A 15,202-nucleotide genomic window follows, 5' to 3' on the forward strand; every position below is an offset into this window, starting at 1 on the left:
CACTTTATTTTTTTTTATTTTAATATTACTGTGTTTAAACAAAATACATTGAATTTTTTTCCTACTTTCGCGACGTAATGTTTAAGAATTTAAAAATGAAGTATCATTTGGTATACTTATTTTAGTCATGCCTCGTGATGATCGGTGAACGTTGGCCTCACCTACATTCATTTATGAGACGAAACAGGTTTTTAGCGATTACATATAATATGTTGTTTTAGAGGTATAATTAATTAATTTGAGTTCCAATGCTTCTAATTTAATGTCGAAAACACATTACATTATAAGCAGTAAGTATATTACAGTAAGCATTAAGTATATTAAATTGTAATTAATTTTTCCATTTTTATATTGAAATGTTAAATTTCTTTTTCTTTTATTATTTGAACTGCATGTGTTTTAGTATTTTATATACCTAACTTTTGATTTTGCACTATTGTTAAGTTACCTGTTTTGATTTTAGTTTCTTTTTAACCGACTTCCAAAAAAGGAGGAGGTTCTCAATTCGACTGTATTTTTTTTTTTTTTTTTTTTTTTATGTATGTTACATCAGAACTTTTGACTGGGTGGAGCGATTTCGACAAATTTTCTTTTAATCGAAAGGTGGTGTGTGCCAATTGGTCCCATTTAAATTTATTTGAGATCTAACAACTACTTTTCGAGCTATATCTAATAATGCGTTTTTACTTGACGCTTTTTTCGTCGACCTACGTTGTATTATACCACATAACTTTCTACTGGATGTACCGATTTTGATAATTCTTTTTTTGTTGGAAAGGAGATATCCCAAGTTTAGTACCATGATAAGAAAACCAGGATCTGATGATGGGATCCCAGAGAAATCGAGGGAACTTCTTGAAAATCCGCAATTACTTTTTATTAGGTGTACCGATTTTAATGATTTTTAATTTAATCGAAAGCTGATGTTTATCATGTGGTCACATTTAAATTTCATCGAGATCTGATAACTACTTTTTGAGTAATCTTGGATAATGCGCTGTTACTTGACTATTTTTTCGTCGATCTACGTTGTATTACTCGTCGATGTAATTGAAGTCGGTTTTTTTTTCGTTTGCGAGCAAACACAATTATTGTGTAATGCATGCTATGTCCACATCTAGAACACTCAATTGTACATAGGTACATAGGTTACTAATTGCCCGTGACTTTTTTCATCATCAAACATCATGCTTTATTTATGCTTATCCTATAGACAATTAAATGACGCCGTTTTTCATCACTTCAGCCTAATACAGTCCACTGCTGGATATAGGCCTCCACAATTTAGCGCGATTTGGGCGTACCTTTACGGCTTTTTATAGTTTGTTTTAATTATTAGATTAATATTATCACTATCCGCGTTTCAGCCTGTAATATCCCACTGCTGGGTACGGACCTCTTTTCCCCATATATGAGAAGGATCAGAGCTTCATCAACCATGCTGCTCAAATGCGGGTTGGCGGATAAATTCCCTACTATGAGTAGCTTATCGCGTATTTAGTATCGCTATCCGGTGTACAAGATAACAACCAGAACCGTCGGCTCAGCGTGCTCTCCGAGGCACGGTGGGGAGACCCACAAGGACTGCACAAACACAGACCACCGCAAAGATCTGTATGGCCAATACAAATGTCTGTTATGTTCGGGGATCGAACCGCAACCGCTAGCACAACAGCGACATACCTACCAGTGCTGTGACCGTTACGAGAACGCATCGTCTTGATATTTTATCATTAAAGTCATACGAATTTTATTTGAATAAAATTATAAATTTATATATATTTTTTTTATAAAAGAATCACAATAAATAAAGCTGTTGTATAATCTTTTAATTACTCTTTAACTCATATAAAATACAGTCGAATTAGGTACCGCGAATATTGTGTCTACTTTACATACAGTGTTATATTAAGGATCAAAGTTAGCCTCGTAATTCTGCATTTTCCTATATTTTCTTCATTGTAGAATATATTTAGTTTTTAACCGACTTCCAAAAAAGGAGGAGGTTCTCAATTCGACTGTAGGTTTTTTTTTTTTAATGTATGTTACATCAGAACTTCTGACCGTGTGGACCGATTTCGACAATTTTTTTTTAAATCGGAAGGTGGTGTATGTCAATTGGTCCCATTTAAATTTATTTGAGATCTAAGAACTACTTTTCGAGTTATATCTAATAATGCGTTTTTACTTGACGCTTTTTTCTTCGACCTACGTTGTATTATACCGCACAACTTTCTACTGGATGTACCGATTTTGATAATTCTTTTTTTGTTCGAAAGGAGATATCCCAAGTTTAGTACCATGATAAGGAAACCAGGATCTGATGATGGAATCCCAGAGAAATCAATGGAAACTCTCGAAAATCTGCAATAACTTTATACTGGTGTACCGATTTTAGTAATTTTTAATTTAATCGAAAGCTGATGTTTGTCATGTGGTCACATATAAATTTTATTGAGATGTGATAACTACTTTGTGAGTAATCTTTGATAACGCGTAGTTACTTGACTATTTTTTCTTCGATCTACGTTTATTACTCGTCGATGTAATTGAAGTCGGTTTTTTTCGTTGGCGAGCAAATACAACTATGAGTTATCTTATGTTGTTTATGAATACTACATGTACTTTCTGTCTATTAAATATTTGTCTCCGTGAGCGTATGAACATACCGCCCTTACTTTATTTACACAATGGAAATAACTTAAACAGAATAATGAAATTTTACGTTAGTATTTGCGTAATATTTTTATCATTGATTTTAACAATTTTTCATAGACTACTATTGTAATTTAGATGTAACTTAAACGCATAGATTTTATTACAAAACAAATGATAAGGAATATTTGTTCCGAGTTTGAGATACCTATTACAATCTACAAAAGATTGTGGAATTTTCATTTCATTCATTACCATGTAATTGACACAAACATGCATTTATACTCTGTTCTTTATTGTTATAGAAGTATCTGGGGGCACGGTAGTGCCCCCGCCAAGACGAACCAAAAATAAAAAAAATAAAAAAAAAATAAAAAAAAAACGAAAAGCACTACCTATCTTTTCTCGAAGTGCTTCGTCGTTTTTTTGAACCCTCATAACTTGGGTTTGGATTATACCAGATAAACAAAATTCTGGGGATATGATGTCAATAGTGAACTTATTAAACATATAAAGTTTCAATTGCATAGCTCTTATACTTTAGATTTTATTGATATCTAAAAAACCCCGATTTCGTCACTCACTGATGATCATCAAAATTCTTAGAGCACTTCCTGAAGTCCCAGAAAGCTGAAATTTGGTATGTAAGCTAGTATTAGTACACAAACAACAAAAAAATTCTAAAACTTGGAACTTTTACCCCCCAACCCCTTAAACTGGGGGGTGGAAGTTTGTATGAGACTTCCGCAAATTTTGATGCTAGAGGTCTGAAAATTGATATAGTGACTCCTTGTTATTAATAATAATAATAAAATACATAAAAAATAAAAATCGGTTATTAGTTTATGTCGAAAATTTATATTTTGTAATTTTGGTATTTAAGTTTTGGCGGAGATCACCGTTTGCATATCAGTTCAACATAAAATCAAAAACAGCGTGCTTAAACCGAATATGGTGAAGATTGGATGATATTTATGGTATAAAATGTGTCGGAGGTAAAATGCAGCTGTAATATTGTCATAAGCAACTTACAAAAAGAAGTGAAATCCCACCAAAAACATTTTCATGTAAAATGTTGCCAAGACGAGATCATATGGCTCGCACTGTCAAAAAGTTATCAGATCTCATGTAGAGCCAAGCTTCTAAATCTACACGCCCTAACTCTACAAGCTCTAACTTCACAAACTCTACAGCTTAGTCAAAATATGTGGCTTGGCCGTTTCGTTACTACCGGCTGCCGATGTTGTAGATGACGACTTTCCTGTGTCATTTATATATATATATATATTTTCTCTTTTTATTTTTATTTTTATTATATGTATATCAATTATTCTTCTTCCTTTTATTTTTTCTTTAATAGAACTATTGTATGACAGAAAAGTAGAAAACAGTGAAAAAAATTTTCACCTTACGTGACGGTAGCGAAACGGCCAAGCCACATATTTTGACTAAGGTGTAGAGTTTGTGAAGTTAGGGCTTGTAGAGTTAGGGCGTGTAGATTTAGAAGCTTGGCTCTACATGAGATCTGATAACTTTTTGACAGTGCGAGCCATATGATCTCGTCTTGGCAACATTTTACATGAAAATGTTTTTGGTGGGATAGTATTTGACGACAGAACCTTAATCATGTTCAAACTTATAATTCAAATTAATTATAGTCGAATTTCGACCATTGGGTGATCACTAGTATATTAGTAATAATATACCAATTACTATAAAAATGACGAGAAAAAAATTAATACATTTTCAATAATTATTTCGTCTTTATTTCCCGAAATGGTTTCAACTCAAATTATAGTTCCTGTGTGCATGTTGTGAAATACCACAGAGTTAATTTGAATGATCTATAAAACGCGAATTTAAAATATAATTATAAACACAACCATAAAAACATTTATATTAAAACGCGAAATACTTCTTACGTAAAACCAGGTCTAACAAATAAAAATATGCGCCCGGGTGACCATTAAAATATACAGTGTTTGTGTAATGACGGTAAAAAAAACCAGTTCGTCTTAGGTTTTTTCTCTTAACGTGTACATATTTGCTTCAATATTTTGAGAGGTTTATTTATTGTGATACTTGAACTAAATGTAAGTAAGCGCCCTAATTTCAGAGAGATTCAAACAGATACCTATAAGTGATAATTGGTAAAACTCTAAACAAATTTACCATATGCGTATAATTTATATAAATAAATATACATATACAGGTATTCCTGCTGCAATATATAAACAAAAACTCTTTACTACTAAAGAATTTTAATTATTTTAATTTAGAGAAAGCTGATTAAGTATATTTCGTTTTAGAAAAATGTTTTGAGCATGTACATTGTGTAAACTTTGAACACGCTAATCACACAGAAACTACCACTCCGATAAAAATAAAAAGGTTTTATAGACAATACGTTACTGTTTTGTAAGTGAGCTATAATATATCTCAACGATATGTACAATAATAATAATAATAATAACCCCCCATGGGATCACCTTGCCGTGGTGGGGGAGCTTACGGGAAGCAAGGTGATGTGTAGTTAAGCTCAGACTAACTGGAGCAAATCCCATCTATAAGGTACAGGTTAAGATTGACGCTCATCCAGACTACCCTTCTCAACCAACGATCCCAACCCCTCTTTTAGATGCACTATGGAAGAAAGTCGTAATAGAAGATATAATCTGCGACCGCTTCCCGGGGATCGCCGGGGCACACCTGGAGCCGGTGCTGGGTGTCACAGCATGTGAACCACCGGCGGTGGGGGACTGAATAGGCGGGTTTCCGCCGAACAATCTACGACAACCGATCCAATCCGTTGCCCAAACTCACCAATATCCGAAACGTCATCAGCAAACAACAGTCTTTATTCCACACCAACTTCACCCCCATACCGCATCGAGATGCCATCTCGACCTCCTACCTCGTCACCCATGTCAGAAGATTTTGTGCAGGAGGCATACGCCGCTCAACCTACACCTACTCCTGACATCACTAGCACAAGAAGAAGATGGGTAACGCCTACCTTGAAATAGAAAAAAATAAAAATTGCATGTTTTTAGAATAAAAAAGGACATGGGTTCATAAGCCCGTGGATGTATATCACTTGTAAAAAAAAAAAAAGAAGAAGATGGAACTCAGAAATGAATGAATTTATATGGCGCAACTACCTAACTTTGACAAAAAATGAAACTAACACACGCTCATACTTAGACACTTTACATCAAAAATACATGGCAGCGTTCCCGGAAATGGATATTTCCAGGCAGAGACTTGGTGACCAGCGTAGAGCTATAACTAATAACAAACTACTCCCACAATCGACACTTGACGGAATCAGAAATGAAATCTCAACCCTAATACAAACCGGAAATATAAAAATCAGTCAAACTAACCTTACATAAAACACAGGTACACGAATGCGGTGGTCCAATGAGCTAAACGATAGATTCGTATCCTATCCTATTACGAACCTATTTTGAAGTAACGCACATAGAAACTGATATGACAGGAAATAGAAAAATAACTACACACCAAATTTATTGAACAACATCCTCACCTTAGTCACATTTCAGAACAAAGGTTATCAGGTCAACGCCGAGCAATAGCCAACAATAAAATGATACCACAAGAAAGAATAGAACAAATTAGACATGAAGTAGAAGCACAACTATCACGACCTCAACAACCACAGGACCAAACTGAAAATCTGACAGATTACCAAATGACACAAATAATGACCACATCACTAACTGAAACAGAAGAACTAGATTTCTCAACTAACGTGAAGAAGATATTCTCCTTAATCGAAACTCTAATAATAATGCAAATAAAATACAGGAAGACCTAGCACAGAAAATAAAAGACCAATTTATATCAGCGACAGAAAAATTTATCAATACCGACCCAATATCTCGACCTTTTATACCAAAACGGAAATCTTCGAAAAAACTAGCAGTGATAGTAGAATACATAGACTCGAAAATTCTTCCCGACTATTTGAATAATGAGCAAGATTTCCACACACCACACACATTAATCTACATAGCAGCGTACACAGCAGCGATCTGTAATGGTGCTAAAATTAATATAGACATACAGAGAGGTAATAGCTACAGGAAAACAAAACCATCGTGGCAAAAGGTTAGAAAATAAAATTCAAACACTGAGATCTGAGATAGCCCACTTAACTCAATATATTAACGAAAACAGAAGTAACAAAGTAGCTGATTCAGTAGAACAAATAAAAAGCAAATATCAAACCCACGCCCAATACGAAAATCCAAACACCGAATTAAGCCACTTTTTAAGACACCTTAAAACAAAAGTTAAACATAGTTTCCAACCGACTTAAAAGGTATTTAGCCGAGCCCGCAAATCACAGAACCGTAAATTCATAAACAATGAAAAAGCATTCTACAGGAACATCTCCACTCCACCACAGGAACGCCACAGTACACGAGTAGAAACACCAACACCTGAAACACTAAAAGAATTTTGGAGTCAGATTTGGGAACAACCGGTCGAACATAACGAAAACGCTGAATGGATAGACGAAGTCAGTAGAACAGTTGAAAACACACCTAAAATGAGGTTTGAACATATCCAGGTAGACACATTCAAAAATATCTTAAAACGCATGCACAGTTGGAAAGCACCTGGGTCAGATAATTTACACGCCTACTGGTATAAAAAATTCACACGAACTCACCCACACATTCAAAACCATTTACGGCCGAACCCAATATTCAGTCTATCTCTGGTTATGTCCTACTAGAGACAGAAATATCTATCTATCATTCATTTAACTGACCCAATAAACTTGTCGACGATAGGCAATCTTATCCTTCAAAGCTATCTATCGACGAGAGGGAGGATAGCTTACCAGAGATAACAGTTCCTATGAAAATGACAGTTTAAGCGTCCCAATAATAATAGAGTTCTATCTGTCAGTAACTTTGGTTATCTTTAGTAGCAACAATAACCGATCTATAGTTTTCGGGGGATAACTAAGATTTATTAATTGCAAAAGTATTTTCTTTGTTCAAAATAAAATTAATTTCAAGTGAAAAATAATGGCAGACTCAAGTTCAAGTAGCAGTTCAAGTGATATTGCTCTTTTGCAACAATTAATTGAATAAAAATAATAAGTTTCTTGTGAAATAATACTTACTTTACTCATCTTGTAAATAAAACAAACAATTTGTTGAATGACTGTATAATTTGCAATGATTTGTATAATTTGAATTTTGATTTGTAAAAAAATTATACAAATTCAAACGAAACGACGATTCAATAAAAGCGTAATGGCCTCGTAGCGTCTTTTCAAGTCGTGTTAAAACGTTCCGTTACTAGATTTACCGTACATTCCATATTAAAATAATATCATTTATTATAAATTAAAAAGTCTGTGTAAAAATTAATTTGTCCATATTTTTATAAAACAAGATTACTTTAATATTAATAAAATTTGTATGACTTTAAATACTACAAAACATCTGTATAACATAACTGAGGCCGTCTGTGACGCTGCGTATACTGGAATGTAAGGGAGAGCTCAGGTAGCCGATCTATCTACAGCTAACTGGAGATAGTAGTCCCATATGCGAATTATTGGGACAACTACAAAGGATAGATAGTTAGTTATTAGCAGTCGATGATAACTACCTATCTCTATCTTTAGATTGAATATTGGGTTCGGCCGTTAAACACTTTCATCCAATCAACAGACACAATGCCTACATTCATAACTCAGGGAATAACATACATGTTACCAAAAGACAACCACGACACACAAAACCCAGCCAAGTGCAGACCCATTACCTGTCTTCAGATATTTTACAAAATTTTAACCGGCTGTATAAGCGAGCTCATATATCACATTGCTGAGCATAACATCTTTTCAGAACAGCAACAAGGCTGCAGAAAATTCAGTCAGAGATGCAAGGAGCAGCTAACCCTGGACGCAATTGCCTTAAATCACGCGTATAAGAAAAAGAAAGATATACATACTATATTTATTGACTACCGCAAAGCTTTCGATTCCGTACCCCACACTTGGCTACTTAAAGTTTTACAAATATATAAAATAAACCCTATTATAATATCATTTCTTCAAGTCTCCATGCAAAATTGGCAAACTAAACTTAAAATAAATCAATCTTTAACTACTGAACCGATACATATAAAGCGTGGAATATTCCAAGGCGATGCCCTCAGTCCTTTATGGTTTTGCCTGGCTCTGAACCCATTGTCAGATCTTATAAAACACAGCAAACTTGGGTTCAAGCTGAATAATGAATAAAATAGCACAATAGACAGACAGAAACTACAAATAGATAGACAGAAACTACAAAATTTACTGGGAGAGGACTATATTAACGGACAGAACAGTTCATTACAACAGACCAGATATTACTCTTCACGACAATCGAAACAAAACAGTCTATCTAATTGACATTGCTATTCCTAACACCCACAATATTCAAACAACCATATCGAACAAACTAACAAAGTACCAGGACCTCGCAAAAGAATGACGCGATGCAGGGTGTTATCAACTTTTGGGCGCACGCTTAACTCGGAAAAAAGAGGATTGCTTTTTTGACTTTGACATTTCTGAAGTGAAAACTATAGGCAAGTATGACAATTTTTTTAATCTTTTTCCCAGGAACTACGAGATTAAGTGACATCGTGGATAACATTTTACTAATTTTTGCTTACACACGTTAGGGGCCCATTTAGATAGGGGGCCCCGTATCATTGATACGGCTGATACGGCGATAGCGACGCCCTTGCACTTAAATAAGTTACAAAGTAATGTAAGAAAGTGAAAATTTCGCAGTTTAGATCAAATCGCCAAGATTTGTAACTACAATCTAAATCATGCATCTACCTGATGAATTAAAAACTTAAGTTCTTGTAATTTGGTAATAGTTGCTGGAAATTTGATATTCTTTTAACAAGTTATGACAGTCAATTAGGAAATGGCTTACTTATAAGAATAATATTTTTGACTTTTATTTAAATTCCGCCGATAGTCGTCCCATCAGAATGGCGTCTGCAACATCAGCAACACAAAGAATCTCGAAACAATAATTATGGCAAGTCCCTTTAAAATGAAAGTTTTAATTATATTGTCTGTGACCGAGAGTTTAAAAACTCATTTTGACGAACTGCGATTACCGAATATTCGCCCACGGTCTCGGCAGTTGTGAATGAAAAGTGTGAATGTGAATGTAAAAAAGTTTTAGCAGATTTGGTCAACCAAATTACTAGCAGTATTCATTAGTAAACAGAAATATATCATACTAGCTTCCCGCCCCGGCTTCGCAACGGGTATTTAACAAAAATTTCCAATCCCTAATTTTTTTTTGAATAATTTCTTTCCTTTTCGTTTCGTAATCGCATATTTCGAGGTTCAAATCGAACTAACTCTGGCGGGCGACACCGGGACATATATTCAGAGAGCTAGGCTCTAGGATATTCGAGAAAGTTTGAAAATATTTTCTTTCTCACACCTTCTAGAATGTTCTAGACATTATCGTCCGCCGTAACAATAGGTTCTGCAGCTGTAGCATACGTATACGTATTTAACTAATTTTTCATTTATAAGTAGTTGTTAATTTTGGAATGTTTTACATTGGATTCGGTAGACTGCGCTACCATTGCAGCATCAAATCTATCTATACATATAATAAAATGGTAGGAAAGTCAAAACTGTACATTGAATATTATTTTAAAGTAATATTTGGGGTGTGATCTACATTCGATACCGAAGCCAAAAATATAGTTTTTTGAATTTTTGTCTGTTTGTTTGTCTGCATGTATGTCCGGGATAAACTCAAAAAGTACTGCATGGATTTACTTCAAATTTGGCACGAATATTATTAAGAAGTCGGGTCAACATATAGAGTACATATTATCACGCTATCACCTACGGTCTAACGAGCAATGAACCTTTATTTCTCCAACGCATTCTGTAACAACGTGTAATCCTAACGACGCATATTTTAATGTTGTTGTTATTATGTTAAGTGTTAGACATGCAATATGATATGCAATGCGACCACTGTACAGTGTGACGTCAATCTAGTATACTGTGAAGCTGTTTCTTTATAGCCAGTTATACTGCTTACTATTTAAAACGGAACGCAATCCCGTATACTGTCAGCCGAATTTTTGACGCAGCATTCAAATTTAAAATAATTGTATAAAACAGTTTTCTTGTTCATTAAAAAAAAACTGTTTTTGGAGTACTATCAAATTAAAAATATATTAATTAATATTAATTGTAAATTGATTATATAATATAATAAAAATAAGTAGTTTTTCATTTAAAATAATGTTTTTCATTAAAAAAAGATGTTTATCATTACTCAACTTATATTAACTTTGTGTATAAGTTAATATACAGAGGTTATGTAGGATAAAATTTAGGAGTTTTTTTTTTTTAATTAATGTATAAATTTCCTGCGTAACTTTCAGCTCGTATTGAACATTTTAAACACAGTCTAATATGGTTAATTTTTGCAATTCTTCCTTTTTTTTATTGACGAATCAAAACTAATTTACACAGAACTTTTTACAGAACTTTATAATTTTGTGATTAAACTGGAAGTATTGCTTAAAAGACGTTTGGCAGTTTGCACCCGAGTGGTTTTGACTGATCACGTGATCAAAGTACTGCGAGTACCTTACCTCGAAAACGCCAGTGCTCGCAGTAGAATATGGCGGCGATTTACGTCATATATTTCTCTAGGGTACTGCGACAGTATACTGGCAGTCATAACGGAACGAATTTTTCTATAATGATAGCACTGTGCAGTGCTCGCAGTGCATATCGGAAAATACCCTTAGCATTATCAGCATTGCACCCGTGCGAAGCCGTTCCGCTGCGCACTTATCACGAAAAAAAACTATTCAATCAAGTAGTTTTTACTAAATTTTTTTTTTTTTTTTTTTTATTACGGCAAGGACCTAAAATTTTGATTCAATGTAATGTTGTTAAAGTTTTCAAAAACATTAATTTTTATAAACATTATGCTGTGCAGAGCTAATTAAGTTTTACTAACCGACTTCCAAAAAAGGAGGAGGTTCTCAATTCGATTGTATTTCTTTATGTATGTTACCTCAGAACTTTTGACTGGGTGGACCGATTTTGATGATTTTTTTTTTAATCGAAAGGTGGTGCGTGTCATTTGGTCCCATTTATGTAACCCTTAGTTTAGATGTAAAATGTCTTCTTAAATATTTTAAAATAAGGTTAGGTAAGTTTCTTTCCATCAAAACCATAACTTACATGTGTAATATAAAAACACAAAAAAAAAATGTTTACGCTAATCTCAAGTTGAGTCTGATTAGAAAAGACAACCTGTTTTTTGTGGATTATTTATGTGATGAGAGAAAGAACTTCTAAATATTTATGAGAAAATGAGCATTTCCTATATTCAAGGTCGTGATTCTTCTATTGCAATTGTGTCGTAATGTTGGAGCAGTAGTCCATCAATTATTTCATAATAGTTAATTAGACAAGTTTCGTAAACTACTAATTCTTCATCAATAATGACGTTATTAACGGATTATAAATAGGAAGTGATGACTTATATAACGTTCTAATAAAACTAAGTACTATTAGTACTAATACGAGTATAAATGTAAAAAAATTGTATGGATGAAGTTTGTTGCTTCTGGATCTTTTTTCGCCACTAGTGGCCTGAAATGAATCTGAATGAATTTTGCAACAACAGGCTTATAGTCGGGAGTTAGTCCAGGAGTACTGCAATATTTTTATTTCTCACCGACGGTCGCGGCTTCGATTACCGTTCGGTGTGGATAATTTTTGTTTACACAAATATTTATTTCTGGTTGGATTGTTAGTCCATGTTACGTCCATGGCACGTTAAGCTGTCGGTCTCGGTTGTTATCATGTACACCTGATAGCAATTGTTACTCATAGTAGGGAATATATCAACCAACCCGCATTGGAGTAGCGTGGTGAATTAATCTCTGATCCTTCTCCTACATGGTGGAAGGGATATATATATTAATATTTTATTGTAAGTGTATACTGTATATATTTGAAGTTTGAAAAATATATACCTTTGATAAATAAAACTTACTCCTCAACCCTGAATAAATTTAAATCAAATTTATCAATTTAAATACAATAGAAATATTTTGAACTGACATGACCTTGAATTAGCAATTTAAAATTTCGTTGTTAGACTGAAAACATATTTTATGAGTTCCTGTTTCATACATTATGTCTTATGCTAAGATATCTTTAAACATAAAGGTTTTAACTTAAATATAATATTAATTAATTATTATTTTGAAATCTACACACAATGTTGTGTTGTTTATTTGTTTAGTTAATGTACTTATGTATATTTTAATTTAAAGAAAGAATATTTAATTTATCAGTTGGCTGTTACTTAAAAACTTTAAAATACAGGCATTAAGTTGCCTTATTTATTTACTTTATTTATTTTATTTAGTTAGAGAGTATTACATCATTTTTTTAATTTCATAGACAGAGAAATTTGAATTTAATTTACTTTTTGTAATTATGTTTGTAGATACTAATGTGATAGAATAAGTATGTCTAATATGTATCATTAACAATCAGAAGGAAGGATGAAGATTCAGAAGGAAGAATCAGGGGCAGGGCTTTGTTTATTGTGACAAGCTATGACAAGAAAAAGATTTTTTTATATCTCTTGAAAATAAAAAGTGAAATTATTCGGTATGATAGTTTTTGTGCCTAGCTTTTGTGACGTAATGGTTGTATGGGAGTCACTGAAAGTGTAACTTATGTGTTACAAAGGGGAATAGTCCACAATGGTAAAATTCCACATGATCCGAATTATGGATGGTCTCTAAGTGTAATCTTATTCAAAAAATAAACTATTTTGATTAAATTATTTTGTAGAACCTGATTAACTAGAAAGGTATATATAGGGCTAGAGACGATAGAGTGGGGAAAAGACAGCCAGAGCAGTAATGAAAAATTTCAATGAGATGAAAACACCTGATTCATGTTGTAGGATTATGAATTGGATTAATTGAAATTCGTATAAATCATAATTAAACTTAAAAATATTCATAATATAAAATTAATTGTAAAAAACAAAGATGTTTCCTTCAATATAAGAAAATAATTTATTTAGAAGTAATTAAGAAAGTTATTGCATTTATCATTATAATAATCCACTATACTTGTAATCTGAAATATCAAAATTATTTACATTTTTACATACATCTCGACATTTTCACTTACCCTTCAATTAATGTTGTGTGCTGGATGAGCCACAGGTCACAGAGTGTTCTTGCGATGAGAGAAAGAGCGATCAACCCCATGAAAGCACTCTCCTTGCTCCATATACCTGGCACCATTATACCCCATAGTACTTTAAGTTCTGCAAAAAATCTTGCATCCACTTGTGCTTTAGGCCCCTTTTGGTCTTTGTCTTTTATCATATATTGCACTCTTTCCTCTGGAGATAGCACCGGTCTAACATTTTTTGAGGATCTGAAATATTTAATGTTAGAATTATTGGAAAAAATACACTTGATATCGATTTATAGCAATATGATTATAATATAATTGTAATTTTTTAAATTTATTTCGAAATTATTAATTTCGAAATGTTTCCAAGAATATTATCAGAATTTTACTATAGATGAAACTAAAAAAGCGATGACAATTGATTTTATGTAATTTATACGCAATATCATTTAATTACAAACAAAAGTATAATACCAAGTGAAATGGAAAAATACTGAGATTTTAGTCACCTTGATTTAAAGAAATTTCTCAATAGCCATGCACTTAACGCCGCAGAGGCGGCTAGACCAATTTTTATATCATTTCTTGAGGTAATTTTACTAAAATTCGGAGCCATTGTATTTTTATTATAATTATAGGTACACAATTAAACAATATCAAAAACTAGTCATATACACATTATATCATCACTCCGTAAAACATTATACGTGTGTTTGAACGTGTATGAAAGTATGTTACATAAAAATTTGAATTTTCTTAAATAATTATTAACATGACATGCGTGATAAAATAAAAACGTAACTGGAAATAATAAAATAACTCTTCTTCTTGACAAGTTGACTGACAGCTGCTAACTGACACGAGTGACGTTTCAAGATTGCCACAGATTACTATTGAAATGTTTAATAGAAAAAAAAATTTAGCATCGCATTTTTTGAGAAATAAAACTTCTTTACGCACGCTTGACTTGAGAGGTAAGCTGGTGAATTCGTGACGAGAGCGTCACGAAAAGTGTAATTGGTCGATTTACTTTAGTCGTGTCGCCTATAGCACACTCATTTTTATTTTTATTTTACAATATTATACATATTTACAATTCACAACTTAAGAACTAAATATTGAAAACCTTTTAAAAGTGGAATTTCGTTACGTTTAAAAGTCTTATTAGTCCTTCTCATTTAAATTAACTTATTAGTATTATCAAGGTACAAAAAATAAATATCGTTTGTTTGATAATAAAATACAAAAATAGAGTAAATCTATCAA

The 15,202-nt window shown here is 32.9% G+C and overlaps 1 protein-coding gene across 1 annotated transcript in view; it reads right to left on the minus strand.

The window, feature by feature from the left end:
• LOC123654191 (ATP-binding cassette sub-family D member 3) overlaps positions 1–14,786 on the minus strand; it is a 41,591-nt gene extending 26,805 nt beyond the window's left edge. Inside the window, exons 1-2 of the mRNA XM_045590114.1 lie at positions 14,446–14,786; positions 13,928–14,179 (exon numbers count right to left, since the gene is read on the minus strand). Of these exons, the coding sequence (XP_045446070.1) occupies positions 13,928–14,179; positions 14,446–14,552 (359 nt within the window). The 5' untranslated portion in view covers positions 14,553–14,786. The remainder of the gene's footprint in view (positions 1–13,927; positions 14,180–14,445) is intronic.
• Between the last annotated feature and the right edge of the window lie 416 nt (positions 14,787–15,202).

This window comes from Melitaea cinxia, chromosome 6 (assembly GCF_905220565.1).
Source record: "Melitaea cinxia chromosome 6, ilMelCinx1.1, whole genome shotgun sequence".
Taxonomy (NCBI): Eukaryota; Metazoa; Arthropoda; class Insecta; order Lepidoptera; family Nymphalidae; genus Melitaea; species Melitaea cinxia.